This window comes from Mugil cephalus, chromosome 13 (genome assembly GCF_022458985.1).
Source record: "Mugil cephalus isolate CIBA_MC_2020 chromosome 13, CIBA_Mcephalus_1.1, whole genome shotgun sequence".
NCBI lineage: Eukaryota > Metazoa > Chordata > Actinopteri > Mugiliformes > Mugilidae > Mugil > Mugil cephalus.
Genome location: NC_061782.1, coordinates 6653798 through 6681691, shown reverse-complemented (window position 1 = coordinate 6681691; position 27894 = coordinate 6653798). Strand labels below are relative to the sequence as shown.

At 42.6% G+C, this 27894-nt stretch overlaps 3 protein-coding genes across 4 annotated transcripts; all 3 read right to left on the bottom strand.

The window, feature by feature from the left end:
• Positions 1-369: 369 nt before the first annotated feature.
• On the bottom strand, positions 370-9577 carry tm9sf3 (transmembrane 9 superfamily member 3). The gene is made up of 15 exons (XM_047603119.1): positions 9388-9577; positions 7974-8169; positions 7733-7855; positions 6298-6458; positions 6120-6197; positions 5580-5711; positions 5326-5492; positions 5036-5130; positions 4803-4933; positions 4075-4214; positions 3175-3243; positions 2925-3071; positions 2748-2831; positions 2578-2654; positions 370-1049 (listed from the first exon to the last, which is right to left on the bottom strand). Exons 1-15 carry the CDS (start codon positions 9478-9480, stop codon positions 982-984), a joined length of 1761 nt encoding a protein of 586 aa, XP_047459075.1. The 5' UTR covers positions 9481-9577; the 3' UTR covers positions 370-981.
• A 1299-nt stretch (positions 9578-10876) lies between these two features.
• si:ch211-117n7.7 (Monoacylglycerol lipase ABHD12-like) lies at positions 10877-15558 on the bottom strand. Its single transcript, XM_047602212.1, has 13 exons — positions 15344-15558; positions 13775-13890; positions 13572-13677; positions 13313-13432; positions 13153-13183; positions 13009-13054; positions 12579-12708; positions 12214-12251; positions 12040-12119; positions 11856-11938; positions 11690-11768; positions 11417-11538; positions 10877-11312 (listed from the first exon to the last, which is right to left on the bottom strand). Exons 1-13 carry the CDS (start codon positions 15433-15435, stop codon positions 11291-11293), a joined length of 1065 nt encoding a protein of 354 aa, XP_047458168.1. The 5' UTR covers positions 15436-15558; the 3' UTR covers positions 10877-11290.
• Positions 15559-16697: 1139 nt separating this feature from the next.
• Positions 16698-24577, bottom strand: mocos (molybdenum cofactor sulfurase). 2 transcript variants are annotated; one of them, XM_047602186.1, is made up of 15 exons: positions 24247-24577; positions 24060-24149; positions 23898-23964; positions 23143-23787; positions 22979-23055; positions 22626-22825; positions 22415-22531; positions 21948-22328; positions 21694-21856; positions 21473-21560; positions 20947-21071; positions 18533-18629; positions 18245-18386; positions 18051-18155; positions 16698-17941 (listed from the first exon to the last, which is right to left on the bottom strand). In XM_047602186.1, the coding sequence occupies exons 1-15, from the start codon at positions 24395-24397 to the stop codon at positions 17837-17839; spliced, it is 2553 nt and encodes an 850-aa protein (XP_047458142.1). In that variant the 5' UTR covers positions 24398-24577; the 3' UTR covers positions 16698-17836. The 2 variants fall into 2 exon arrangements, with proteins under 2 accessions (XP_047458142.1, XP_047458143.1); XM_047602187.1 differs by having other exon boundaries at positions 24048-24149; positions 24247-24268.
• Between the last annotated feature and the right edge of the window lie 3317 nt (positions 24578-27894).

The window sequence follows — 27894 nt, the reverse complement described above, 5'->3', positions numbered from 1 at the left end:
ATTTGGGATCTACATCTAAAGGTACATTATTAAGGTTATATACACACACTTTCCCCCACCCCTCATCCATATATTATCTTTACAAGTAGACTTCATTCAAACCCAAACATTAAGAAAACATGAGACTAAACGGTGGGGAGATGGGATCACGTCAAACATCCATTTTTAAAAACCGGCTCTCGCTGTACCTCAGCTGTCGGATCCGTCCCTCTGTTCTCGTCTGTACAGTAAACTACAGCAGGACTAAAATCTCTTGTCGACTGGATGGATTGCTACGGTAACGGGGAATTAAGAAAAATGAGGAGGGAGGAGGAGGGAGGGGAATGATTATCGAGTATTTTTTTTTATCTCGCCTTTTTTTTTTTTTTGACTTTCTTTTCTTTCTGTGGATGTGAACAAACTACTGTACTGTGTAGCAACGATATATTTAGCGACTTCAGGAATACAAAATAGAAATCAAAGTCAGAACACGGACACGAACCCAACTCTCCGATATTCTGACACAACAGAACACAGGCTTTTTCAATACACTTAGGCCTCTTCACTGAAGAGAGCTGCACTATTTCCATCAATAAACATTTATGTTCTCCTGTTTTTTCTTCTTTTTTTTGTGTTTTTTTGTTTTTCAGATGGGATTGGGTAGGAAAAGAGAAGCCATGTCAGCCTTTTTAAACATTCGCCCCAACGTTTGTTTCAAAGCAACTGATAAAAACAGAACCCGGTGTGTGTTTTTTTTTTTCTTTTTTTGATATCTCTCCCGCAGATTTTCCTCTCATTCACTCCCGAGGAGTTTGCGGCGCTGAAATTCATTCAGAAAATGGAGAAAAAAAAACAAAAAAAAAAAAAACTACATTGTACAAAGTGAGATTCTCACAATCTCTTTGCAGGAAAGGAAAGTAATAAAGAATGACTTGTGCCTGCCGCCGTTCAGGGTACACGTAGGCAAATCCTTTAGCATCCCTGTGTTGCCGCTGTCGCTCCTTAGTCAATTTTCACATTTGTGTAGATCTTCCTCACGAAGGCACTTGTTCCCATGTAGCCAACGGCGCCTGCGAAAGCAAATGTTTACGTGAGTTTCGTGTATTCCCCTCACCGTGTGGTTAAATAAATCAATCACTGCTGCTGGTGATGATGCACCAATAAAAATGAAAAAAAAGGTTTGAGCTCGGGGGGCGAAACACATTCTTCAAAATCAGCAGTCAAGACTGCGAGCCGGTCCACGAGGCACCGTGTAGTACCTGGTTCAAATTAGCGAACGCTCCACAGAGGCGCTCTGAGCTACACGGGTGTCAGCTTCGGCTTATTACTCCTTCAGCTGAGAAATGAGTTTGGCTTGCGAGCTGGATGATGGGGAAATACCCCTTAACTGCACTTAAAGCTCAGTAACTGCTCCACCTGCTTCACACAGGAAGTGGGTATACAAATTATTTCTGCGCAGCACATACAGTTTAATTTGTAAGTTACATAATTTTTTCATATACAGCCCTGCGTGGCTCCACAGGGGTGAAAGCAGATGCACACTACTGAACTTTTGACTGGTAGTGCAGGTCAAGTGTCATTGCCGCCGTCTGCTGACACTTGGTGACACTATGAAAAACATGTGGAACGACTGGAAATGTAGGCTACACCTGTCTTGTTGGTAAACTAGGGTTCACACCGCTTGTATTTGAGTAAACTAGTCTGGTGACATCTCATCATAGAAACACAGCAGAAAGTAACGCTTCAAATCTACGTTCTTGACCTGAGCACATATGCTGAGAACAGCTGCAGATGTGTACAGCCTGTATAAAAACAGGCGGCAATTCAGCACCGTCATTAGCATTTTATAGCACTCCACAGTGTGTTTAGATGGGACAGTGTAGCTGGGTGTTTGTCTGTTTGTCTCTGTGTACTGCAGCTCAAGGTCCAATTGTTTTGACTAATTATTAATGTGCGGGATGTTTGGTGAAGTTGTTAACTGACTCCTGTCCAGAGGATTTGAACCGTTCCTCTGCTAGAATTAGCACACGCTTTTTTTTTTTAGATGCGTTGCAGTAGGACTTTTGTTGTATTTCAGGACTGACATGTCACAGTCTCGGTATCGGCAAACTCGATGAACCACTGCTAGTTTGTTGCAACGACTCACCGGACTCCTCACCCCGTCTTCTTCTGACAGCGACTGTAACTTCCCACCCAAATTAAACCATAGACCACTTTGGTTCAAGCTTTTCTTAGCATCTGACTCCCTGTCAAAACATTCCCTCGTCTATTTCTGTCCCGGTACCATGTCGCTCCAACTGTGAGCGCAAAAAACTGCAACCCACATGTTTTTGAGTTGTTCTTAATACGCATTACTTTATTTTTGTGGCACCAACTCATAAATTGAACCAAATGGGGAACTTTAAAAAGTCTCGCAGACAGGAGCCAAAATGAACGATGCAGACAAGAGAGAAGCAAAATACAGAAAACAGTAAGAGAGGTTGTGGAGAGGATTACAAAAAAAATATCAAAAAATCTATATTTGGCTACTAAAAACTAAACAATTAGAGTCCATCGTTAGTTAAGCATAGTCTTTACAGTATTTAATGGAGGACTTACCACACATGATTCCCAGGGCGGTGCTGAAAACAGCCATGTAGCCGAAGTAGAAGGATGTCTGGAACAGCCCGTACATCCTGAAATAAAACAAACGGGAATAAAACATCACAAACAAGTCCGAGAGCATGAGCTTTAACATAATTTCTGAATTTTTATTAATAAATACTCACTTAGTTTTGAAGAAATAGTAGTAAAAGGAGTACATGTAAACATAAACAGCAGTGGATGCAGCAGAGAGGAAGCTTGTCCATTGCCTGGAAAACAAAAGACGAGAAAAAAGAAATTAAAAATTATTCTAAGAATCGCCTCCGAACAAAGTTAACGGGGATGAGTGGAAGTGCGCTCACCATCTGTAGTCCTCGGCGTTGAGCAGGAAGTACGTGCACACGATGGTGACGCACACGGTCACGATGCACAGGATGACCAGGACCAGCATCATGAAGCCGTACACGTAGTAGATTTTGTAGGCCCAGAAAGACGTGAAGATGAAGTACCTGACAAACAAGAGCAGCGAACACATCAATACGCCGAACATTTATCACCCTGCGACACGCACACACACACTAACCCGCCTGTATCTCAGCAGCGCCGACTTACATCTCTATGAAAATGGAGCCGAACGGCAGGATTCCTCCGAGACACACGATGACAGCCGGCTCCATGAACCTGAGAGGGCACGAGATTCATCATTTAAATAAGACTCTGCGCCATCAGTCACAGCCCCTCCAAGGGTAAGAATACATGACTTACTGTTATGAGAAGGAGGAAGAAAAATAGGCAGACTGTAATTTCAAGAAAAGTCTAACAGTGGCCCCTGTGCGGCGTCGGGCCACAGCGGATGGCAGAAGGTTGTACATGTCAATGCGCTCGCTTTATTGCTTTGCCATTTTTCATTTCAGTTTGTACAGACAGCTAAACCGTCTCATAACTCAGACCCCATGTCTCAACTCTTGAACACAGGCCCTGCAACGCTGCTTCTTCTTCTTCTTCTTCCATGCATTAAATACAACTTGCTCACGGCACAGTTAAAGCAAAACTCTAGTTTCTAATCATTGGAATCTGAGAAGACGACTCGGTTGTGCAACACCAGCCTGAGTTAACAATAACTCACACCGATTTGTGCTTTTTACAGACTATTTTGCACAATAATCTGCTTTTTTGCACTGCACATCAATGTCCACGTTCACTCATTCCAGTAATTTATATTCCAATTTCTCATTTTTCCTGTCAGCGTCGTATAGTCTTGTATATTCTGTACATTCTTTTCCAATTTGAATACTGTTTATTGTTTCTTGTATATATTTTCGTACCTTGTTGTGCGCTACTGTAACAAGGTAATTTCCCAAACGTTGGAAAAATAAATGCTGTCTTATGTCTTACGATAATCACAGCGGAATTTAAACTGATTGTTTTGTTATGTTTCCTCCACTCAGGTAAATTCGTGACTTAAAAAATAACAAACAAACAAAGAGTCTGTGTGGCACCGCACATACTCACCATTTCTTCTCGGGGATCGGCCGCGGCACGGCGTTCACTCTGCAGGGGAAGTTGGGCTGGCCGGACAGATTCCTCCCCAGGATCGTTCCCACCAGGTTAAGTGGCAGGATGACAAAGAAGCAGATGCAGCAGACGGCAACCTGCAGAGACGATCATTACTCTTCAGGTCAGACGAGTCCCTTCTCAATGCGACTGCGCTGCAGTAACGTCTGTTTAAGCTCAATGACATTTAATGAACCTGAGATGAACCGAATTTATTTAAGATAAAAAAAAAAGGCACAAACTAGATTATTTTTCTAACTTCAGTTTTTGCAGCTTGTTTTTTTTTTTACATGTTTGATTTCAAGATGCTTATATGACACTTATGATTGATCAGCTCTTGGGTGTTGAGTTCAGCCGACAAACAGCTGTTTGTAATTATCTCACAGAAGAGTTTATTTGTAAAGAATCCATGTTTTTTTTTTTTAAAAAAAAATTACTGTGGTTCTAAAAAATTCTGGAGTAATCCGAACAGAATTTAAAACAGCACCGAATTAGGGAAGTGGTTATCGTTGCTCAATCAGTAAATAATCTTCAGACAAAGTCAAAGACCACTTCGCAGTTTCCACAGCATTTATCACTTGGGTTGCGTAACGCCTTTCACGACGGATGACACTACGCGATACGCGTGACTCAACAGTCACACATATCTAACCGTAAGCTTTCGACGCGCTGCGTAACAAACCCACCATGGTGCCGAACGGGATGGCTCTCGAAGCGTGGTAGTAGATGGCGATGAAGTTGATGAAGAAGGCCGTGCCGCACACCATGGCCGGGATCAAAAAGGCCCCGATGAACATTTGTTTAATCCATCTCCTGCCTGTGGTATTAGAGAAAAAAAGAGAAGACAGAAAATCAAGCAACATGACGTGAGAAATTGAAAGGCGCGACAAAACGTCCCAGAATAGGATGCATTTATTACCTCCTTGTTTTGCATACAAACTTCCCCCAAAGTAGCCATTGACGGGCGAGGTTGCAGCGTACACAAAAATGGCCGTGCTCAACATGGATCCTCTCCTGCAGAGAACAAAAAAAAAAAAAACATATATATTTCACTTATTCTCATGTACTCGCATATAAAAATTAGAAGAATTACTTGCAGACATTTGTACTTTCTAATGTTTCAGAACTCAGTCCTGACAGATTATGAAAGGAAATAAAAAGGTTTATTAGAACTGGACCCGCTAACAGAATCTGAAGCCAGCCACTCACTCTGTGTACAGATCCTCAACCATAGCGACGATGATGACGATGAGGGACACGGAGAAGATCTGGCAGCCGGAGCCGATGAGCGAGGAGAAGATGAGCGGGTGGCTGGACGGCCTGAACACGTCCCCGTGCACCTGCTTCCACCCGTACTCGTCTCCCAGGTCTCTGTCCTGTTGGCGCACGGATGATAAACACACGATTCGCTACAGGCCCGGCTCTTCGGCCGAACAGCCCGCTAAGTAAATAAAAAGCCTCACCATGTCATCCATTTCCTCCTCTTTGCTGTATCTGGCGTAATCCTTTCTTAGCGTCCTCATCAGGATCATTGACACCAGACCCACCAGGAAAATGACCATCATGAAGGAGTTGAAGATGGAAAACCAGTGAATCTGTATCAGATAAACAAGATATTAAATAAGAACACGTGAGTAAAACTATATAAATAATGAAGCTGCGTGGAAAAGTTTTCAGTTAAAACTGGTTTTTGTAAAGATCCCCTCAGCTTCAACGTGCAAGTCAGAACAGGGAAATAATTTTAACTAATTAAATCTAATTTTCATCCTTAAATCAAAGAAACACCCTTTTTTTTTTTTTTTCAGAAAGAGCCCAGCTGGAGGAGTTAATGCGCCAACAAAAAGTTACCAGGCTGGTCAATTACGGCATACCTACGGCCCGGCAAGGCTCAACTCGCACCTCCCGAAGAGTCACACACACTAGCGCATTGTTTAAACAGGACAGCGGCGCTCTTCTCTGCCAGGAGAACAAACACAGTGTATCAAAACTAAATAAAAACTCACCCTGTGCTGAAAGAAGGATGGATCCAGGTACTTGTCGAATCTGTCTTCAAACTTTACGTCCGACTTCTTCCATTTCACCTACGACAGCAGAGGTTCGCGTTTAGGCGACTTAAAAAGGCCCCGTGGGATTAAAAAAAAAAAAAAAAAGACGACACAGCGGATCATTATCGCCACTTACCGAATAGGACATTGGGATTTTTGTGTTTGGGACGAGTCTGGATTTGCTTTCGCTGGTCAGATTTACATCCACAATCCTATTGCCGTTAAAGCCGATCTCCAGTTTCTTATATGTCCACAGGTAATGCTCTTCTCCATTTTCGTCCGCCTCGCCAACAATACCTTGAAAAAAAAAATTTACCAGGCGATGAATTAGAAGATACAGAAGTGGTCCTCAGTTACATAACATTAATAATCACGCAGAGTAATACACGACGAATTACAACATAATCTGTATTCATATGTTTTAGAACTTGCTCAATAAGTTTGATGCAAAACATACACTTTCAATCAGCCCTAAAAGTCACACGTGATAAACCAGAAAATCAGCCAGTTTCTGTGCTGCACAGATTCTTGAGTAATTTCACATTAATGTGAAGATTTGGAGTCATTCCCCTTGTGGCCAAACATGATTTATAGTTAAAATATGTTTGTGCTATAAGGGAAATGGCTGTTGATTTCCACATTAGCATCAACTTCGTCAAGAACATCTAATAAAAGTTTCATGATATGCCTCACAGTTTCTTGGTAAGAGGTGCAGGAAGATATTAAAGTGCACATTATTCTGAATCACAAATTAGTAGGTGAAGTCCGAGCCTTCTGTGAATAACTGCCCCAAGAACAGTTCAGTTATTACACCGGCGAACCGGACATTAGGTCAAAGTCTGTATTTATTTATGAAATTAAACATCCAAGAATGAAACGTGAAACACAAGGGCATTGTCTGAGTACACATCAGCACCACACCCACTTCCCACAACATCACATCTAGTTATGTTTAAGTAGCTGAAGGAGTGGCCCTGCTCTGCAAACTGTGTATGCCACCACGTATGAATAACCACCCTGTCAGGAGGACGGCCTCAGATAGTAATGACGTTGAGCTATCAAGATCCTGCTTATGAAACACTCCACACATCAATTCACCATTACAGCAAGTTGCATGGATGCAATTAACTGCCGGGTGTCACACATGAATACAGCTTAAACAGAGCCGACATCAGGAGTGCGCATTACATTTTTTTTTTTTTTATCTGATCAGTTAAGGGTGACCTCCTAGCAACATAACGGACAGAATATGCATAACTGTATGGCACGATATCAGCTAACGATACAACAAACACACCGCACAATTCAACCGATTCCGAACACTAGCTGTGCTCCATCCATTCACTTTTGATACATGATATTGTGCTTTGTTACCACGCTGCTCAGCTGACAAGAACGAACGGACCTGTGACCAAGAACTGGTTTAACTTCTCCAAAGACCGACGTGGAAGATGCAACTGTCGCTGCAAACCTTTTGCGAGCTCCACATCAGCTGAGATTTAAATAAATAACTATGGAAAACGTAAAACCGAACGTGACAACGTTTCAAACACGTGTCCAGACACACTTACCCCAGATCGGCAGGTCGTCTATGTACATTTGGTACCAGTAGTGATTCTTTATGGCGTAGACGAAGGCGTCCCGTTTGGCTTTGTCCATGTCGATTTCGCAGTATGTTGTCTGCATGACCTCGTCTACAGAGAGATCATAAATACCACATTTTTTTTATTAGGTGCAGAAAGACGAAAGGCGCAGACACTCAGAAACAAGCGACAAATTATCACACTAATGTCAGTGTAAGTGGTAGAATACCTTTGAACTTTATGTCCAGGCCGCTGAATTCCAGCTCCACTCCCTGCAGGGCTTCGCCGAGCGTTTCATGGTAGTGACTGATGGTCTTCTTGGACCCCGCGCAGAAGGGCAAAGAGAAATACTTGTACGTCTCCTGTCGGTTGTGGTAAGGCCCCACCGTGTTCATCCATAAAACTACTTCCTCCTTATCTGTGTACTGGTTGAGGAGGAGAAACATGGCAACTCTTATTGTGATGTTCAGCACCAGTTCTGCAAGTCCTGCTGGTTTCACGGTTTCTTATCAGGACGACTCGGGTCAGTCACATATGACTTTTAAATTAAATGTTAACATTCACACAACACATGACAACACACGTAGGGTAACTTTACCCTTCCATTTCCACTCCTACTGATTGTTAAAGTCGGGTGTTATTGCATCACAAATGCATGGGAAGAAATAAAAATGCACTCAGTTATTACAACATCCTGTAAAACACAGGTATCAAATACACGACCCGCATGTCTAATCTGGCCCACAGCATGAATTTACAAATAACACAGAAGACTGCAATTTTTTCAAAGGGAAACATGAGAAGTGCACTGACAAGACAGCAAATATCACTTATCTTTCTTAAGATATGTATGTTTTTGAAAGGATGTTTATTAAATGTAAACATCCTCCTAATTTTACTTGTTCTTCTTTGCACTGAAAAACTAAAGGAAATGATTATTAGTCTGTATGTGGCCCCTTGACCTAAAATGAGTTTGACACCATTGCTGTAAAAAAAGATGACTGTCTGTTTGCTTACGTTCAAGGAAGTTAGCGTCAATCGTGTCAGTGTCCATTTACCAGAAAGCCCTCCGCATAAAACAGCAGGATTAAGCGAGGAAGACAATGCAATGCTACTTATTACACCTTGTTTTTATTATTAACCAGTTACAGTAACGTGGACATCGGGGGGGGGACCGAGGCCCTAGCATTGAACCGTTGTCGGCACAATCGTGTCCACAAATAATCATTGTTTATTTATAAAGATGTGCCTTGAAGCTGAAAGCACGGTTCGTTTTGGTGTTGCAGTAACAACCAAAACACAGCTGGCTTGCAACCAACTCGACTGAGTTTGAGCCAAAGAAAGAAGTACAGGACTAGTGTTGAAGACGTGCTAACAAGTTAGCAGTCAACCGTTAGCCGGGAGCACTTTAAGGCCGATAAGTGCTGACAAGTTGGCAAGTTATCTGAATGCATATATGCTTCATTAATCACCGAGTGTCGGTATATGAGCCGGGGAAGCGACGTGCGAGTCCTGTCATGTCTAATAAATGTGTTTTCGAGCAGGGAGCTAGCCCGTCGCGGCTTCAGTTAGCAGTTAGCACAGAGCACAAACGTCCATTATTTCCAAGGCTCCTCTCTTTTTTCTCAATCGGCCTGTCTTACCGTGTGGTCGTGTTCGTCTGCGTCGACAGGTAATAAAGAGCCCGCTATTGCGAGAAACACCGCCGCCGCTACCTTCCACCGAGGGGATCCCATTGTTTTCGGAGAAAGTGTGCAGAAAGATTGGGGATGTTAGCTTCGCAGGGCTATCCCACCTTCTTCCTGGTTGTATGACAGAGGCAGTTTTTAGGGATGCTCTCGTACGCATATGGCGTAAGTACCGCTTCCTGGGCGCACACCGCACACGCACCGGATTGGCTGGTTTGGATCACGTGGTCGACGGCGTCCAATCAGAAAGGAAGGCGATGCGGCAAACGATGATTAAAGAAACTCTGTCGGCTCCTCGCCCGCAACCTTCAGCCACGTCATCCGTCTGCCAGTACTGAGCTTCACCTTTGACAGAGCTTCTGCATGAAACACGACCCACGCTCACAACAAGCACATCTATTCACAGTACGATTCGGCTTAAAGTTGTGTGAACAGTGCGTCCCTTTTCATGCATTAATAACAAGTATAGTCTAAACCTGGGGTGTAAAACTCATTTTAGTCCAGGGGCCACATACAGTCAACATGTCCCTTTGGGTTTTTTTGTGCAAAGTACTCAGCAGAAGCACTTAGTATTGTAGAAAAAGTGCAGCCAATGGATTCTATGTCATTTTTGTAACTTCATAACGTAAATTTATCCTACAGGCCACACTGAACCTATTCTATATGTCTGAAAACCCTGATCTAAACTGTATGATACCACATGCCTTTGCATTTTTTGTTGCCGTGATGGTAATTATGTACTACTACTTCTACTTCCAAGTTAATAATTTAATTTAAAAGTCAAATAAAGAGATGTTTGTTTGGCTGAAACCTTTGTATGTTTTACTAAAGTTGGCAATCTTTTTCTTATCAGAGGAACAACACCCAAGAACAACAAAGATGGCGCACCGCCTGCTAGGTTTCCACCGCTGCAGTAGTTCAGCTTTGAGTTTTCTTTGAAGATCAAATCCAAATCAAATACAATGTGCTAATAAATGTAGGGCATGCAGGATTGCTTTGTTTCATTCAATGTCAAACTCACAGAAGAATCTCATATCTAAGGTTCTTCAAATCAACTGTGAATAGTGGTAGATGCACCTGTACTAATCCAAACCAACTTTAGGTGAATTCACTAAAGGTAACTTCTGCATGGGTTGGCACAGGTGTGGTTCAAGAAGGTTCTGGGTTTGAATCCATTGGCTGACTGGGATCTTTCTGTGTCTGTGTGGGTTCTCTCCGGCTTCCTCCGACCATCCAAACACTTGCAGATTAGGTTCATTGGTGATGCTAATGGTTCCTGTCTCTCTGTGTTAGCCTGCGATAGACTGGAGACTTGTCCAGGGTGACAGCTGCCAGAAAATGAATGAATGAACTTCTGAATGGTGATGTGTAGGTGGATATGGGAAATATGTCAGTGTTTTGTTTTATTCTGAAAAGACAAATCAAACATGCAGCAAACAGAATGTTCCATAACATTATTTTTTTAATTGAGAACAGAGATTATTTAAACTTGTTCGAAAGCTCAACAATTGTAAAATGTAATGTGACAGAACAACAAGGAATGTTTTTTTTTTTTTTTAGCTGCCCTCCTTGAAAATGACACTTAAACACAGTTTAACAAACCGATTATCCGGTATTAAACAGTAGATGAGCTTTGTCCCCACACAACAGGAGGGGGCATTTACTGCTGTGGGGTGATAAAGCCTAATTACCAGTTAATAGTAAAAACGATTAACCTGAACAAATCCTCTTAATACAATACATTGAAAAGAGTGGATTCATAAAAATATAAACAATTAAAGTCAATCACGGGTTCGACACATATAGAGCATGTGATAAACTGAAATCAGCGTTCTGCCTCCGATGATGAGGTCCAACTTTACAACGACAGCACAAACTTCCTGCAAAGGAGACAACTTTATGAAGCAGAATTCATGATGTGCAAACAAAACCACTACAGCGGAGTATAATCGCATTGAGCATTATCAGTGAAATGTTTTCTCACTTTATGATGTCAGGCAGGTGAGGGTCTCTGTACAAGCCGTTGTGTAGATATCCCAGAGAACCGTCAAACGTCACCAGCTTGACTCGCTCGGCATTCTGGGCACTCGCTGCTACCTCATACATCTGTGAGAGTATAACTAAGAAAGTTTAATTGACCTTAAACAAAAATAATCCTAGAGGAGGCAGACGGTTATAGCTGTAATAAAAAAAAAAAAAAGAAGTCATTGCCTCAGTTCACATTAAAGGAAAAGTATTTTGAATGTGCCAACAACACCTGTTGAACAATCTGGATGGGAACCATGTGGTCGTCCTCTGAATGAAGGAAAAGGATTGGGCTTTTCATCTTCTTCAAACTGCAGAGTAACAAATCAAGTCATTGCATTTTTAATAGCAATAACAATATTATTGGCTAACCAATATTTGATAGTTAGCTGGCTTACTTTTCCTCCGTTGGAAAGACAACCTTATTTTCCGCCCATGGCTCTGAGAAAAAGTACCCAATACCCGGGTAGGTCCAGTAATACTTTAAAAGTGAAAGGTAGAAAACATTGCAAAGTTATGCGTGATCAAGCAACGGCAGCAAACACGAAATGAATATCAGAAGTGGTGGAATAAATGAGTGACCCAAATGAAAGGATGAACTGGAATCTTCTGTCGAGCTGAATTGAATGCCCCCTCCAGAATGACACCATCCAAAACCACACCTGGAAAGAAGAAGAGGAAGCGGTGACGGTATTAGGGGAGTGAAATCGTGCCTCCTTAGTTCTATTTGCAAATTTCACTGGTGGATATACTTACCTTGCTCGACCAGTTTCACCGCAAAGTTAGTGGTTACGCTGCATAGAAGCACAGAGCAACATCTTTAGTTCGTCAGCTATTCCTGATGTTGGTCAGCTTAATGTAGCTACGGGTTTATTAAAATCATTTAAGTCCTCAATGCATTTTAGTCAGGTATGTTGTTAGAATATCAATGACAAAGGAGTACAAAAACAGAAGCTAATTACAACAGGTATATTGCTTAGAGAAGCAGTTTTCATTCACTTGTTTGCCTCTCATTAAAAAAAAGTAAATATTGCAGAAATTGTATATTAAAATTAAAATCGGGAGTGTGCACTATACATCCAAAACAGTTTTCACTTTGGTAAAATGCTTTTCTTACTGACCCAGTACCAAGAGAGTGTCCCCAGATGATGACCAGACTGTTTCCACAGCGTGCTTTGACCCACTTGTACAAGTAGAGGGCATCAGTGGTCAGACCAGGCTCAGTCGGCTCCCCGGAGGAGTCTCCAAAACCTGCCAGTTTCTCAGTTTTAGCTACAGCTCAATGACAGATCATTGCTCTTCACCGCCACAAGGTGGCACACAGAGTAAAATAAAAACTTGCACACAAGGCTGACCTGAAACTGAACCATCATCTTCAGACTGCCTAACAACTCATCAAGCACAATCACATTAATCTAAAGCGATTATACGGCTGAAAATGACATTAAATCACTGTGAGAAGAGTGTGCATTGCAATAATGTGGAGGCAAAGAAGCATATAGGTGGAATGTATGTTTACGAGGAGCGTCATAAATCTTCATTTGCACCAACCTCTGTAGTCAGGAGCCAGCACATGGTAGCCAAGTGCACTCAATACCTGTCAACACATAATGCTTATTTGTCACCAAAATGACAACCAATACTCGTTCATCAGACCCCCGAAAGATTACTGTGTTTTTGTAGGTGACCACTTACTTTTACCACACCCACCCGATGGGGGCCTGCCCTGTTGGAATAAGTAAAAAAAAAGACACAAGTCAATAAAGCAACACAACAAACATTTCTAGCTGTGCACAACTTTTATTCCCTGCATCTTCAGGGGCCAACTATAACACCAATGCATTATTTATCATACCTTGTGCCTGTGTTGCCATGAAGATATATGAAAACTGGACTCCCATTGCTTAAAGTCTTCTGGTACCAGGCCAAATCCTTCCCCTGCGCCTCTTTCCACTGACTTTCAGGGACAGTGTGCCTTGGACAGTCCGAAATCAATGCAACGCTTACAGATACAACTGACGTATCATTAAGAAACAAGAACTGTCCTTTGGTTTTAGCTTTTTTACATCTACGCTAGGGAAAGTAAAAAATGGTTTAACTTGGCTTATACTCACCACACGCCGAGGGAAATGCCTTCCTCTGATGTTAAGTACATGTTGATGGTGTGATTAAGGGAGAGATCAGCAGGCTGGCTAAGGTCAACAAAGAAGGGCACCCTGACTACAAACAGAAAAAGAAGAGAGGTGGGCCTTTTTTTTTTAGTGAGCAACCTGGGGATTTACAGTACTTTCAAGAGGCAGATGGGGCATTCACTTACGTCTGTGAGTGTAAACAACGTGCTGGATTAATTGTGGAAGCCCTGTCAGCGAGACGGGCACCACAATGAAGATAACAAAGAGGGCCAGTAAGCCCTTTTTTAGCAACCGGTGGGACCTGAAAACAGAAAGAGAAAACTACTGAACCTTCTGACCAATTATTTTACACATTGGAGCTAATTCAATGAATATCAGGGCTCCACAAGAAACTATACTTGTTAAAACTAAACTAGTTACTAGATTAACGAAGTTTTGATGACAAGCTGTGAGCACACATCTTGCTCAAGGGACCATCTGACTTAAATGTAGAGGGTATTTGAAGCAGCTAAGTCCACTTCTAACCACTAGTCCAGTTTTCCAAAGTTGGTAATTAAACCTACCCGGTTCAAGTCAAGACAAAGTCCAAATTACATGTTTATTAACAGCAGTTAGTATATGACTTTAGTCGCAGCAGTCCTGGATGATTTCGCAAAAGTGTAGCGAAGTATCGAGTGACAGGAGGAGGGTGAGCGGGTGTGAATGAAAGAACCACCTGCAGCTCCATTCAGGCAAAATCTGAGAAATAAAAATCTCCAAAAACCTCCCTCAGAGAAGCACTGAAGTGAACGCGGTGCAGCAGATGTCCACGGGAATGTACGGCTTCAGCCCACTGGCCTGTACCAAGTTTATCCACGTATGTGCCTACCAGTCTGCAGAATTTATGTAGAAACTTTAATACGGTAGAAAAGGACTAAATGATCTAATCAAGAACACAGGCCGTCATTGGAGTACAACTTTACTCCCCGGAGGCAACAGCAGACAAAAAAGGATGCTATTTAGACTAATGCCAATTAATGGACAATAAATCCCACCCCCTCCATTAACTCTCTAATCAGGCAGAGGAGCCCCTTTTAGTTGGAGATTGATCTCTGTGCACCACTGGAGGGAAACGTATAAGAAGTAATTTAGTCCCCAAGCCATCAGACTGTCCAGGTCTTTTCTAAGAAAAAGAAAAAAAAAAAATAAGGAAAAATGACAACAATGAACACACAACTATACTGTGATGTAATGCAACCTTTGGTTTATTGGACAACCCCTCTGCTCATTCTGATCAAGTATTTTAGATAAGTATTTATTTAGATTATAATGTTGTGATGTTTAACTATCTAATAGCAATGATAAAAATGTTTTGATTACTGTTTAAGAACTATCTTATTGTTTAGTCACTCATTAACTTTGCATATCTAACAAAGAATAACATATTATTGAATAGCCCACTTTTAGATCTAAATTTAACTTTATTATTTGTTTATGTCAACGTACATTTATCAAGCTACAAGCCAGGTTTCAAGGGTGTCACTAAGTTAATTTAGCATATATGGCAAACCTGAACTTCCTACAAAAACAGTTTCAAAAATATCTACAGTAAATAAAATAATACATATGTCTCTTAGCAAGTGCAGAGAGTGACTTCAACCTTCACTAACATGTCTCATTCAGCAATGAAGCTGCCAAAAAAAAAGTGGCATCGAGATTTGCATATCTTCAGTTGAGCTAATCAGCCAGTTAGCTACCTAGCTACGGTAACTCACGGTGTCCCCTCCTTCTTCTGGGCTCTGACAGCCTCCGAGGTTCCGCTGGTGTCCGAGAATGACTCATTCTCTTTAACGGCCCTCCTCTTCATTTTTTCACGTAGGTAACTTTTACTGAAAAGCAGAAATGAACTCGGGGTTAGTTCAAACGTCTGGTTTAGTTTTAGTAGCTTCAAATGGTCCAAAGTTCAGTTTAAACGGACAAGGCGGCACCGGGATTTGTTAAGGTGGAACCGCTCATTGGTTTAGTATAAACGCACTAAGTGTTAATAATGACGCCACCTTAAATACAACACGACAACTTTATTGTTTTTTTGTTTATTTTTTAACCAAAAACAAACAAAAAAAGGGGGAATCCGAGTTCAGACAATGTTATATGTTTCACACAAACTTCTTGTTTCTTGTTTTTCAATATTTTCTAAATAGGAAATCAATATGGCTTTAAAACAAACTATAATATATGTTCGTTGGTTAGCAAATTTGGAACAGTGAATACGAAATTTAGCCACAATCACGAAAATGTTGATCACATACATTTTGTCTAGGTTTATTTTTTCATTTTCCACCAAATAGTACACGCTGAATATTTAATTTAAATGAAGACAAACTTTATTGTACTGTGTGCAACCTTTATTTCATGTAATTATCCAAAATACTTGATATATTTGTTGTGTCGTTGCCTGGAATTGAAAATGATCAGATATAAAAACATACTTTTACAAATCGACATTATGTGTGCTACTATATTAGTGTAGAGAAAAATCTAATATCCGATCCAAATGGACACATTACTATCATTAACACATGACACATTTAGCTTAAATGTTGATGAAGTAGTTAACCTACTGTTTATCAAAATGATTTACAGTGATATATCTGTCATATATTGATATTTTAAAGGATAATTGCCATCAAACACTGATCAGCCACAACATTATGACCACTGATAGGTGAAGTAAATAACATTGGACCATCTTGCAACAATTCACTGTTCTGCTGGGAAACTTTTGCACCCGGCATTCGTGTGGATGTTACTTAGACATGTACTACCCGCCTAGACCAGATCAAGCATCCCCACGCAAGAGCAATGAAAACTCCATGGCAGCAGCCGTCTCCAGCAGGATGCAGCCTGACGCAGGCGGTTTAGGGACAACTAAAAAAGAACAGCACAACGTGTTGACCTGGCCTCCAAATTCACTAGATCCCAAACTAATTAAGTATCTGTGGGATGATCCACAGAGGTCCCTCCCCTCAACCCATAGGACCCAGAGGTCCCCCACTAAAAATGATGAGTCACAACTGTTTTGGAGGCACATGGGAGACTCACACAATAATAGGTAGGTGGTCATAATACTGAGATTGTCAGTCATTGAAATTTATTAATATAACATTTATTTATTTTACAAATCAGTGCCATGCATTCAGTTGGTTCATGAAATCAATACAAATTATCAGCATAATTCACAATAAAATAAATTAATCATAAATAGCATACAATACATACAATTGCAGATTGAAAACAATTGGTAACTTCACAGCAACAGATTGTGACCACCAGTATGAGTTTGGGATGGATGACATATTAACGGTGGAAAATAAAACAGATTGATTGAGTCGCCGAAAGGTTTGATGAACACAGAAGTGACGTGAATCATATCCCGAAGCCTATAAAAACAGCACATGGGGTAATATTTTTTGAGAGAATGGTGTTCATAGCCTCCTGTAGAGTTCAAGCAACTTGAGGAATGTGTGCCATTGGGCACTGAAGCTTTTCTGCAGACTCACTGTGTCAGTCTATGGCTTTTGTTTCAATCACCCAGTACCATTATCAGCCTCGTCCAACTACAGCATTCATTTATATCATTTGTATATGAATATCTTTTGCATTAAAAAAAGTTTAAGAAATCAAGCAGCCACTGCGTACCACTCTTTATAATTACCTGGGCAAACTGTGACAGACCAGATGAATAGTTACACCTACTGTCTGTTTAGGCATGTGAGTATTTAATTTCTGGTGGCCAAAATTCATCTATCCTTACCGTTTCTTTCTTCACATGAACTTATTACTCATTATGGCCAGTGCCACTCTGGGACCCATGTGCTGAGTCTCTGGTTTGTTTTCCCATTACAGGCTGATATATGATTTAGATTTCTGGCAGCAGTAACGGCCGTGGTGTGTTCGGAATAAATAGCAATATAAAAAAAAAAATAAAAAAAAACTCCATGGGAACAGACGGAGGGTGAACTGTCTGGGAAGATAACGTGAGGTGGGGTTATTGCATCAAGCCTGACATGTCCTGAATCAATCAGTAGCTCATTTAAACCGTAGCTGTGTTGTGCACTTAATGTTTCAACGTCTGCATTATTATGAGATGGGGAGAAAAAGCCCAAAGTTCAAAGTAACAAGTTAAAAATTTGACTGTGGTGGAAGGCGATCTTTAGGATGTGCAGGATTGGCCTAAATAAATAAAGATGACGTTGCAGATGACCACTTCAAGAGCTGTGTGGCTCAGGTTGTACGAGGGAACCGACAGAGAGGACACTGGCGGCGGTGGAGCCCTCCGGTAGCTGGTGGGTCAGGTACACACCAAAAGTCACCTAAAAACAGAACAGACAAATTGATTTTCTTTTCACATGTGTGCGCTTTTACCTCCTCCTACACACCCACAGCATCTCCATGAAGGAGCAGTAATTGTTTCTGACTGACCTTCCCGCTGCGGTAGGCAGACAGAGACATGAGCGGCTCTTTTGTTTTGGTCCCAGTGTCCTGGTCTACTCCAACCATCTGGCATCTTCCACACCGACCTGCAACCTTTCGGGTTAATCACACGGAGAAGCACGTTCATTTCCGATAAAAATCCATTTGAAGATTTCATTATTTATCTCAAAGTGTCAGCTCACCACGAATCGAGCGCTGCCAATAATCAAGTGTGACCAATTATCCTCCTCAAATGGTTCTACTCCAGCGATGACTAAATTGGCTCGGAAGCGACTAATGACATTCTGTGTGTCAAGGAGTTGATCACCCTCCGAATCGTCCTGCCTGAGAGGAGCGAATGGGGAAATTGCATGTTATCTCGCGTCGCGGTGTAAATGATCCGCCGTAATGTGAATGTACGGGAGTTGACGCATCCCGGTTATTTCACTGGAGCGTTACACATTTTGAATGAAAACGTCATGTGTTCGAACCTGCCGCTCATTAGTTCCTGAATGTGCTCCACGCTGGCACGGTTGATCATGAGATACTGAGCTTCATTCACCAGGGAGAGGGACGTGGCTGTGGAAGCTAAAAGGGAGAGACGTTATATTACCCCAGCGATTTGTTCGATTTGAGAGAAACATTTTGATTTATAGTTTGTGCAGAGTGCAGCCCCAGAAAGTCTGGAAATTGGAGGTCGTGCAGCGATACAGAGGGTGGAAAATTTGTGACTTAAGTAAATCTGTCTACACTGATCAAAATGGGCACTCGCAGTTCGTTGTGCGTGAGTTAGTGCTGGGTGATTTGTATCTTTGTGTCCTTAAATTACTCAAAAAATAAAATAATCTGCACTGGGGGGAGGGTTTCGATCTGAGAAATGCTGAAAAAGAGCCGCTACTAAATGGACCTTGTGATGAGATTGTTCTGTCAAATCGATATAAACCACAATATTGTAATTACACAATAGAGAGAAACTGTTTATGGATAAAATATTCAGATAGAAACGGGCTCGTCTAGTGAATGAAAGACCAGGAGACAATTCGTCTTACTTATGCAGGAATTCTTGTGAATTTAATAACACCACAAAGCAGTTCAGCGTATTAATTCGCAACGTAGCCAGCGAAGGCCTAATACAGTTACAGATATTGAAGAGTTCACTCATGCGGGTTACTTCACTTGTCATGAGGGGAACTAATCATCCCGTATAAGCGGCTGCACAGTGTTTCCTGTGGTTCTGCCTCGAGCGGACAGAAACCTGAGAGGATAACCTTGAGGATGTCATTTGGGGGTATCTCACGCTGGAGACAAATATTCAAAAGAAAGCCAGGATTACAAGCGATGAAAGACATGGGCGTTTTCCAGTCGGAGAGGATTACATGAAAAGATGTAGCCGCTGCCTTCAGGGAAATGAAGGATGTAAGTAATGTAGCATTTTTGGAGCTTACCGAATAGCAAGGACTGAAAGCCGGGAGATTTTTGGAGACTTGCAAAAGACAGACTTATGAAAGGTTGGTCAAACTGTGCAAGGTGGAGGTGTCCTAATTTTGTGTCTGCAGTCAAAAAACAAAAAACACTGGGAGCTAGGCTTGCATGCATCAAGACATCAACAATGCATCAAGACACAGCTTCCAACTTTATACTTTGAACTAGAAGTATAAAACTGATGCAATGCTGATAGTTACTTCAGCAACTGACAAGTCCCTGGGACATAACGTATATCTACAGTACATACTGTTGCCCTTTTTGACCGATGTTCATCTGATACAACAGATTTGACAGATCTGTTAGAGACACTCAAAAGAAATGTTTTTCTTACTTTTTCCTCCACTCTCTATCTTTCTATTGCTGAAGTTCATCCCAAATGCTGCTGTGTTTTGTTAAGTTTGTTGTTTTTTTTTTAACTTTGTGCTCACGCTGGTCTCTCCGTAGATGGATAGCCTGCATGTGACGCCTTCAGGGAACAGTGGTAAATTGCAGCTGCAGAAAACAACCTTTCCCCCGTGTGAACTGCGTGGGTCTCAGCATGCACATCGGTCTCACACCACTACTGCCCACCATTAGCAGAAAAATCTCTGTGGCCAAACACTGCAAGGGAAATTCGGGCACCGCATTGAAAGGAACGGCACGCACAACATCGGTTCCCTTTGCTAGTATCGCAGGAGACGTCGATACAGAATCCGCTTGTTCAAGAATGCACATGCAACATGATACCACCCATCAATTAGGATTTAATTACGAGTACATTAGTTTATCTCTAATTTTAGGATGATTACTTGGGTCACTTGGCAAGAAGAGTCTGCATTTTCTGCTTGAGCCTGTGCAGGGTTTCTTTCCCCCACAGTTTAAAGAAACGCATGTTAGGCTAATTGGTGGCTCTAAATTGGTCGTAGGAATGCATGCGAGTGTCAATGGTGATTTGTCTCTCCATATTAGACTGATGACTGCCGCGGTGAACCCTGCCTCTCGTCTAATGCCAGCTGGAAAAGGCTCCTGCCCCCCACAACCTCCCACAGGAAAGGTAGTTGTAGACAATGATGTATCGACTTATGGATGTTTTAAATAGTGCACGTTTCTCCCTTTTTGCCATTTAGTTGCAGCTATTGATTTTAGCCACTAAGCCACTATCTCAATCTAACATTTTCAATTTCTCCGTCGGCTCATTAAGTTTCCACACACTCCTAATCGCAACACTGACACCATAAGAAGAATTTCAAAATGAAATTGTACTTCTCTGGCATGCATAATTACACTGCAGCACTTCCTTTTAGGTAATAATTTCAAATCGAAGTGACTGGCGGAAGGTCACGGACAAGACGGCCGTGCAGTATTAATGCTGCTGGTGTCCGACACAACAGACAAAGACACCGAAAGCAAAGCAAAACAAGTGAAACGCTTAAACAGGTACCTCCGTCTGGCCTCTTCTTCATTTCTCGGGTGAAATCAGGTCTTTGTCTTATCAGGCGACATGGCTGTCCAAGGAAGTCTGAGAGCCACGACGCAGCCTCGTCTCCACAGTCGACAGTCTCCACCCTGGGGAAAGGAGGAGGATTATATTCAGGAGGCCCTCGGGGAAATCTGATGCCTCCTACTATTTGGTGCGACATCTAATCCAAGAATCACAGGATGAATAGCTTCTTCTTTTTGTTTTTTTTAACTCGTGAGTCTGTCATGTGGGGATCTGCCAAAGGAGATTAATATCATCTCTTGCTTATTGTTTGTTTGTTCCATAAAAAAAAAAAGGTAAGCAGCAGGAATTTTATAAGAAGCTGACAGAGGGAGGTCTCGCAATGCCATCGGCTCAATAAAGGTAGCATACAGAACAATGCGCTGACAGAAAGCGTTGACGGGAGAGAAAAGGACGGAGCAAATGATATGTGTCACAATATTTCCGGCAGCGGCTGTTTTCAGATGTCTTAACATTGCCAGCTCACCTGTCACCGCAAACTTTACTGTGACACACTCGATGGCTTGTGCGCAACCGAGTGTCATTTTCCAGAGGAACCGAAATGGTATCCATCCCTGCAGGGTGATGGGAGAGGGGGAAAAAAAAACAACAATCTTTGAACACATTTATGGAAGAAAGTCAAACTGATTGAAGTTTCTTTCGTTAAGCCGTGTGTTTATTTTCACTGAGCCGCGGAGAGAGTCAGACCTGACGCCTGCAGGAGCAGTTTGTTCGCGGGGAGGTGGACCTGTGGGCGAATGAGGCACAAACGCGGCTCTCTCTTCTGGCTCAGACACACGCCGTTTCCATTCACCACCATCCAGCCTCTGTCATACCGTAAACCCAGAGGTCCCACAGGCCAGTCATGGACCTGCATAAAGAGCAGCGCAGAGTGAACTCAAAAACAGGTGGAGCGAGAGGAAAAGAGAGGAGACAGAAGAGAGGGAAAGTTGTGCTCAAACCTCATATGCTCCACATGATTTGATGGGATAAATGTAGATGTTGGTCAGAGTATAAGCCTCCCCATGGCTGTTTGAGCCGGCGCGTCCAAATCCCTTCAGTGATGCTTCCGTGGGCTTCTCCTCATCTTCTTCATTCATTTCTCTGTTAGCGATTTTGATTGAAAGATATTCACAGGAGCCCTGCGACGCTGCTGCGGCTGATCCCAGCTCCTGTAGCCTCGCCTGGTCCACTGTGACCGGCTTCTCTACAAAGCACTCGGCAACAAAGGTCAGGAACTTTTGACAGTCTTCAAATGTTGACATATAGCCAAAGGACACTCGGACGGATCCGGTCGGCTGGCCGTCCACGAGGTCGATGTTGTCTCCGCAGACGTGGCCGGCCTTGAAGAGGGAAAGACGGTGTTTTAGTCTGCCGACGTGCGCCCTTAACAGGATTTGACAATTTTTCCCATGCTTTCATCTCCCACCTGCAAGTTTCTCTTCATCTGCTCGCTGGTGATCCCGAGGAAGGACTGACAGGCCCCGGTGTTGCAGAAACAACCCGTGCGGACGTGGATGTTGTACAGGCAGGCCATTCTGTCTACCTGGGGGCAGCAGAGGATTCGCTGTAAGCGTGCTTTAACACAAAAATACACAAACAGCTACGGAACACAACTGAATCTTAATAATATCGTGCACCTGTGAATATCCAATTATCTGCCCTTTAGAATCCATGAGATTGAAGTTCAGGATTGCTCCTTGTGTGATTGGACTCTCAAACTGGCCTTTAGTGTATATCTGAGCCACTGGTCTCCCGTTGCCATGGCGAAGGCTTGACAGCAGCACGTAAGTGTAGCGTGCCAGGCCAAACGTGTGCTGCTGGATGTTGTGCATGCTCCCTGAAGGCGAAAAGGGATAAAGAGGGCGATGCTGTAGGGTGATAACCTGAATCTGATTATCATCGTGAATAACCTGGACCGGCATCCCGTTTCTGCCAATAAATGAGGGATTTAGCCATCCTCCATGTATGCACGTGTTCTGTTTGCCAGTACCTGTGATCCTGTAAAGAGCGTCAAAGCCGTGATTCACAGCAATGATGTCCAAGAAGGAGACAGTGCCATCTTCAAACCTTTATCGGGGAGAAAGAAAAGCACCGCATTTGTGAGCATTGTGGTTTCTCAGAGAATATCTGGGACAGGCTTGTACATTACTTTACCTGTCAGAAATGTTTGCCGCTTGCACGTAATAATCCTCTCCAGAAAGGTAAGCTGCTGCTGTGCCTCCTCCAAAATAAGTCTTTTTTAGTATGCCCGCTGCAGCGTTGCGGACGAGAAGGGCCCCCAGACCTGTGGGGAAGCCAAACATCTTGTAGAAAGAGATGGAGATGAAGTCTGCGGGGCAGTCCTGTAGGTTTAGAGAGGAACAGCTGACATGAGAGGCTGCGTCGAGCAGCACGAACCAACGGCCCCGATGGTCACACGCTGGGTAAAGGCGCCTCGCCTGGATGCCTTCCACATGGCTGAGGGGGTACTTCCTCCCCGAGAAGTTGCTCTGCGCCGGGTAGCAGAAGAGGTGCGGCGTCTGGCAAATAACATCTTCACCTTGAGCCTCATCCGTTGCCCTGTTTTCCAATTCATGCGGGGAGACGGGCAGGGCAGCAACCCCCCGGCCAGAAGTCACTCCTCTCATGCCAACTACAGAGGTATGGCTGTCAGTGAGGTAGCAGAAGAGGCTCCCTGCTTCGCTCTCGGTCTCCGGCCTCCAGGGAAAGCTCTCAGCCACTAATTTGAGCGCGGCGGTACAACCAGAAGTGAAAATAACAGAGTACTCCTCGGGGGTGGTGTTAAAATGCTGCAATACCCTGTAAGAAATTGTTCTGTTTTAAAACTCATTATATTGCGGCGAAAGCACCACTGTAAAGGAGTCGCTGGTCCATTATGGAGTCTTCAGAGAGCATGCACAGACTTTTACCTGTATCTCACAGTCTCCATGGTGTCATGTGTCAATCTGCTGCTGGGGTTATGACTGTGAGGGTTTCCTACAGGGGGGGAAATAAAGTCTTAAAAGGTTTGAATTCTCAGGCTAAATTTAAAAATAATAATAATAAATACACACACATACACGTTATCTCACCATAGACATTCCTTGAAATGTCCAGGCAGTAGTCCCTGACCAGAGACTCCGGGTACAGAGTAGTCGCAGCATGATCCAGATATGTTATTCCTGTTTGCAAAGAGAAGAGCAGCCGAGTTTAGGGGGTGAGACGGCCGCCACTGTCCCGCCTCCCGTCACCGCTGCACGCACCGTGCGCGATCGTTACCTTTAATCCGCTTGAACTCCTGCTCGATCACGTCGCGGAAATTGCCCCCGTAACCGTAGTGGCTCCAGAGCTGCAGAAAACTTTCAAAAGTGCAAAGTTTGTTGAAATCCATCGATCCTTCGCGGCTGAGCAGAGCTGCTGTCTGAGGCATATCTAAAGACAACTCGGCGCAGTCCCTGACAGTATCAAGATCCAAGGCCGGAAGTTAGCGGCGCAGCTTGAAAAGTTTCTGTTTACATGTTGACACAGTGTGATAGGCCGTCCGACTCCACGGACAGTTGTGTTTTGCACTTTGACCTGTCAGGAGAAGTCCACGCGCTGGAGCACAGCTGTAATAACTAATCTGTAGTCACGCGAGTACACTAGTAGTTTGACTCCCCCCACTGTCTTTCATTGCGCTTTGCACCCTCTACAGCGTAGGTCTTCAAGAGGAGGTCCGTGACCCCTAGGGGGTCCGTGGAGGCACCACAGGGGGGTCGTAAAATCTTTGGTTGATTATACATTTTTAAACATATATATATTAATATATATATTAATCTTTAAGTAAAGGAATAAGGGATAGTTTAATATTAAATGCACAATGATAATAATACTGTATATTTATAAATAGCACTAGGCTGAGTTTAATATAGAACACATGTCTGAATGAACACACTGAATGGACAATGAAGACACCTCCTCTACAGAAAAGTGGCAAGGCAACCTCCCGTAATAAGCAAAACCATGTGTTTTCATGAGTGTTGCTAAATACACCAATCATCCTCAGGGGACTGCGCTCTCCTCGGACTTCAACTACAACACAGAGTCATTTGTAGAAGTTCTCAGACGACACTGCGATCAGAGATGGAGAAGAGCAGGAGTACAAGAATCTCGTGAACCACCGGTTTAATATAGCCAAAACCAAAGAGATGGTGGTGGATTATCTGAGACCCAGGCCCCACCTGCAGCCTGTACCCATCAACAGGGAGTGTGCAGAGGTGCTTCAGACCTAAAAGTAGCTAGGTCTACATCTGGATCACAAACTGGACTGGTCGGCTAACATAGATTTCAGTATATAAAAAAGGTCAGAGCGGGCTCTATTTCCTCAGGAGGCAAAGGTCGTTTAATATCCGCTGGAAGCTGCTGGACATGTTCTTCCAGACTATCGTTGCCAGTGCCCTCCTCTACACCGTGGTGTGCTGGGGAGGCAGCTAGACAAACTAATACAGAAGGCAGGCTCTGTGGTACGGGCAGAGCTGGAGGCTCTGACATCAGTGGCAGAGACAAGGAACTATCTAGTTATAGCTAAGGAACAACTCAAAAATCATGAAAAACAGTACAAGGTGTTGACCCGGCCTACAAATTCACAAGATCCCCAAACTGATTAAGTAACTGTGGGATGATCCACTGAGGCCCACAGGAACCAAAGACTCCCACTAACAACATCCTGTTGCCAGACACCACAGGACTCCCTCACAATATTAGGAAGGTGGTCATAATGTTATGCCAGATTGGTATATATACTTAACATACATATATATATAACATTATGACCACATACCTAATATTTTGTACGTCTCCCTTGTGTCTCCAAAACAGATTATTTGAATAGTTGGATGAAATAAAGAAATATTTTATTGGTGCACCAAAAATAAATAAATAAATAAAATAAAATAAGCTACTTACAGATTCTCACATAAGAGGATTTGATGCTTTCCTTTGTTGTTCACGAAAGACTTTAAGTACACTCGTACTGAAACTCAACGAGTGCTTCATGACTGTTCAGTTTATGTGGAAATAGATTAATTCAACCCTATGTGTATTCTGGAGGATGTAGTTTTTAAACTGAACTGAATTAAACACAAAACAAGTATTTTTCGTATTTAGCCTTGCCCACAGAATTCAAGGGGCAGGCAGGAAAAATAATCGAAATACGTATTGGTACAAAGCAGCAGAGTTCAATGGTGCTACAAAACACAGCTCTCTCAGTTATTTTAAACCAATTCTGAACATCTGTATGAAGCTCAGATTTACTGCAGGGCTGTTGCATTAGAACAGTTTCCCCACTGCCCCTAATGGTCCGGTAGTTATGTGTATTTAAGTATGAATACTTGATTTGTACAATATTAATATTAGAATTTAATATTACATATATACCAATATCTAAAATGGGAAAACACGTATGTAACAAATAAGCATTTGGCCTAACCTGTGAATTGGTCATATGCAATTTTCAGTGTGTTTATTATTTCAGTGTGTTTATTAAAATGTTGTTTTTTTTCCCCTGTAACACAGATACGGGTTTGCTGCAGGATTCAGTCCAAAAGACAAAACACACTTTGTTCCATTGCCTTAATTTTTTATTTATATTAAACAAAATAAATGATTCCATGTGGTGTTTTTCTTCTTCCTTGTGATGGTGTAAAAAATAAAAAGTGAATGTTTTATGTACATATGCTATGGACGTTTTCGAAGCAAAGTTTATATCAGACCAACAAACTGGAAAAGTTTCGTTGCTGCTGTTGCTGCTGCTGCAAAAGAAAAAAAATAGTTATAAAGCAACCATGAACATGTGAACTGTGGATTTATTCTGTTATTTTTGACTATACTGTTCTCATTAGCTATCAACACAACAGCTCTTGAGTAATCACTTTACAGTAACCCCATTAAATACAATCTGGCCCCAAACACAGTGCATGAAGGAGGACATTAATCACGCGTGACTGTTATTAAACATATTGATTAGCTCACATTAATCCTGATTGTGTAGTGATTGTGTTAGAATAGCACTCCTGAAAACTGCCATTACAGAGAGCCACATAATGAGGCCGGAGCCGTGTCTCTGTAACATTCAGACCTGTAGTCCTCATTATCCTCCGTTTTTTTTGTTCCGTCTTATTCCCGAAGACAATGGAACTATACTCTGCTTTCGGTAACTGCAACCGATTACCCAAACAAGTTTCAGTAATCACTCGACAGTAATCCAATTGCATAGCACCCCTCACTTCTTTAATCTCGTTGACACACAAGGTACATGAAGGAGGGGAAATTAGTCACAAGTGATAGGCGCGAAATGCCAGATCATCTCATGCCCCCCGAAAGGACAGAAATAACTCTCACGTACTTTGTCACATGTCAGACCGTCGGCGGCCTTTGCAGCGTTGTTGTGTCTGCTCCTGTTTGCAGTTCGGACGCAAAATGACGCATGGTTGTACGTGGACAATTAGAGCCGTCTGAAGTTAACCCTGAAGAAGGCCTTTAAAGAGTAATGTAAGTCACAGTAAAAAAAAAACTGCTTCTCATGATTTTTTAATCAGGAAAATACAGATTTTATTTTATCCAAATTTTAGTAGTGAACGTTTTACGTTACACAGATACAGCCATGAGGCTCACAAGCAGCCATTATTGTCTTCGTGCAACACACTGAATAGTAATTAAATATGCCACTTACGCTTCACTGATTCATTTCCTTCAGAATTTTTGGAGCACAGCTGAATACATTTTTCTGTGCAGAAGGGGCTGTATTGTATCCAGTATGGCCTCATTACAAGGGCAGAAGGGCTTTGGCGTGGGGGAGGGCAGAGGCCGCGCGGGGGGAGAAGCACCCCGTGAAGACATTGTGCTTAACATGACTAAATACCTCAAACGCCACATTGTCCTCCCCGGCCC

Excerpts from the sequence above, each read along its gene's own strand:
- tm9sf3 (XM_047603119.1), bottom strand. The coding sequence starts at position 9,480 with ATGGGATCCCCTCGGTGGAAGGTAGCGGCGGCGGTGTTTCTCGCAATA. Across the intron at positions 5,493-5,579 it reads AGGAGGAAATGGATGACATG|GACAGAGACCTGGGAGACGA; the intron begins GTGAGGCTTTTT and ends GTGCGCCAACAG. Across the intron at positions 4,934-5,035 it reads TTTGTATGCAAAACAAGGAG|GCAGGAGATGGATTAAACAA; the intron begins GTAATAAATGCA and ends CTAATACCACAG.
- si:ch211-117n7.7 (XM_047602212.1), bottom strand. The coding sequence starts at position 15,435 with ATGAAGAGGAGGGCCGTTAAAGAGAATGAGTCATTCTCGGACACCAGC. Across the intron at positions 13,184-13,312 it reads CATGGCAACACAGGCACAAG|GGCAGGCCCCCATCGGGTGG; the intron begins GTATGATAAATA and ends TTATTCCAACAG. Across the intron at positions 12,709-13,008 it reads GCTGGCTCCTGACTACAGAG|GTTTTGGAGACTCCTCCGGG; the intron begins GTTGGTGCAAAT and ends AGAAACTGGCAG.
- mocos (XM_047602186.1), bottom strand. The coding sequence starts at position 24,397 with ATGCCTCAGACAGCAGCTCTGCTCAGCCGCGAAGGATCGATGGATTTC. Across the intron at positions 21,561-21,693 it reads ACTGCTCCTGCAGGCGTCAG|GGATGGATACCATTTCGGTT; the intron begins GTCTGACTCTCT and ends ATCACCCTGCAG. Across the intron at positions 18,630-20,946 it reads GAAGAAGAGGCCAGACGGAG|CTTCCACAGCCACGTCCCTC; the intron begins GTACCTGTTTAA and ends TCTCCCTTTTAG.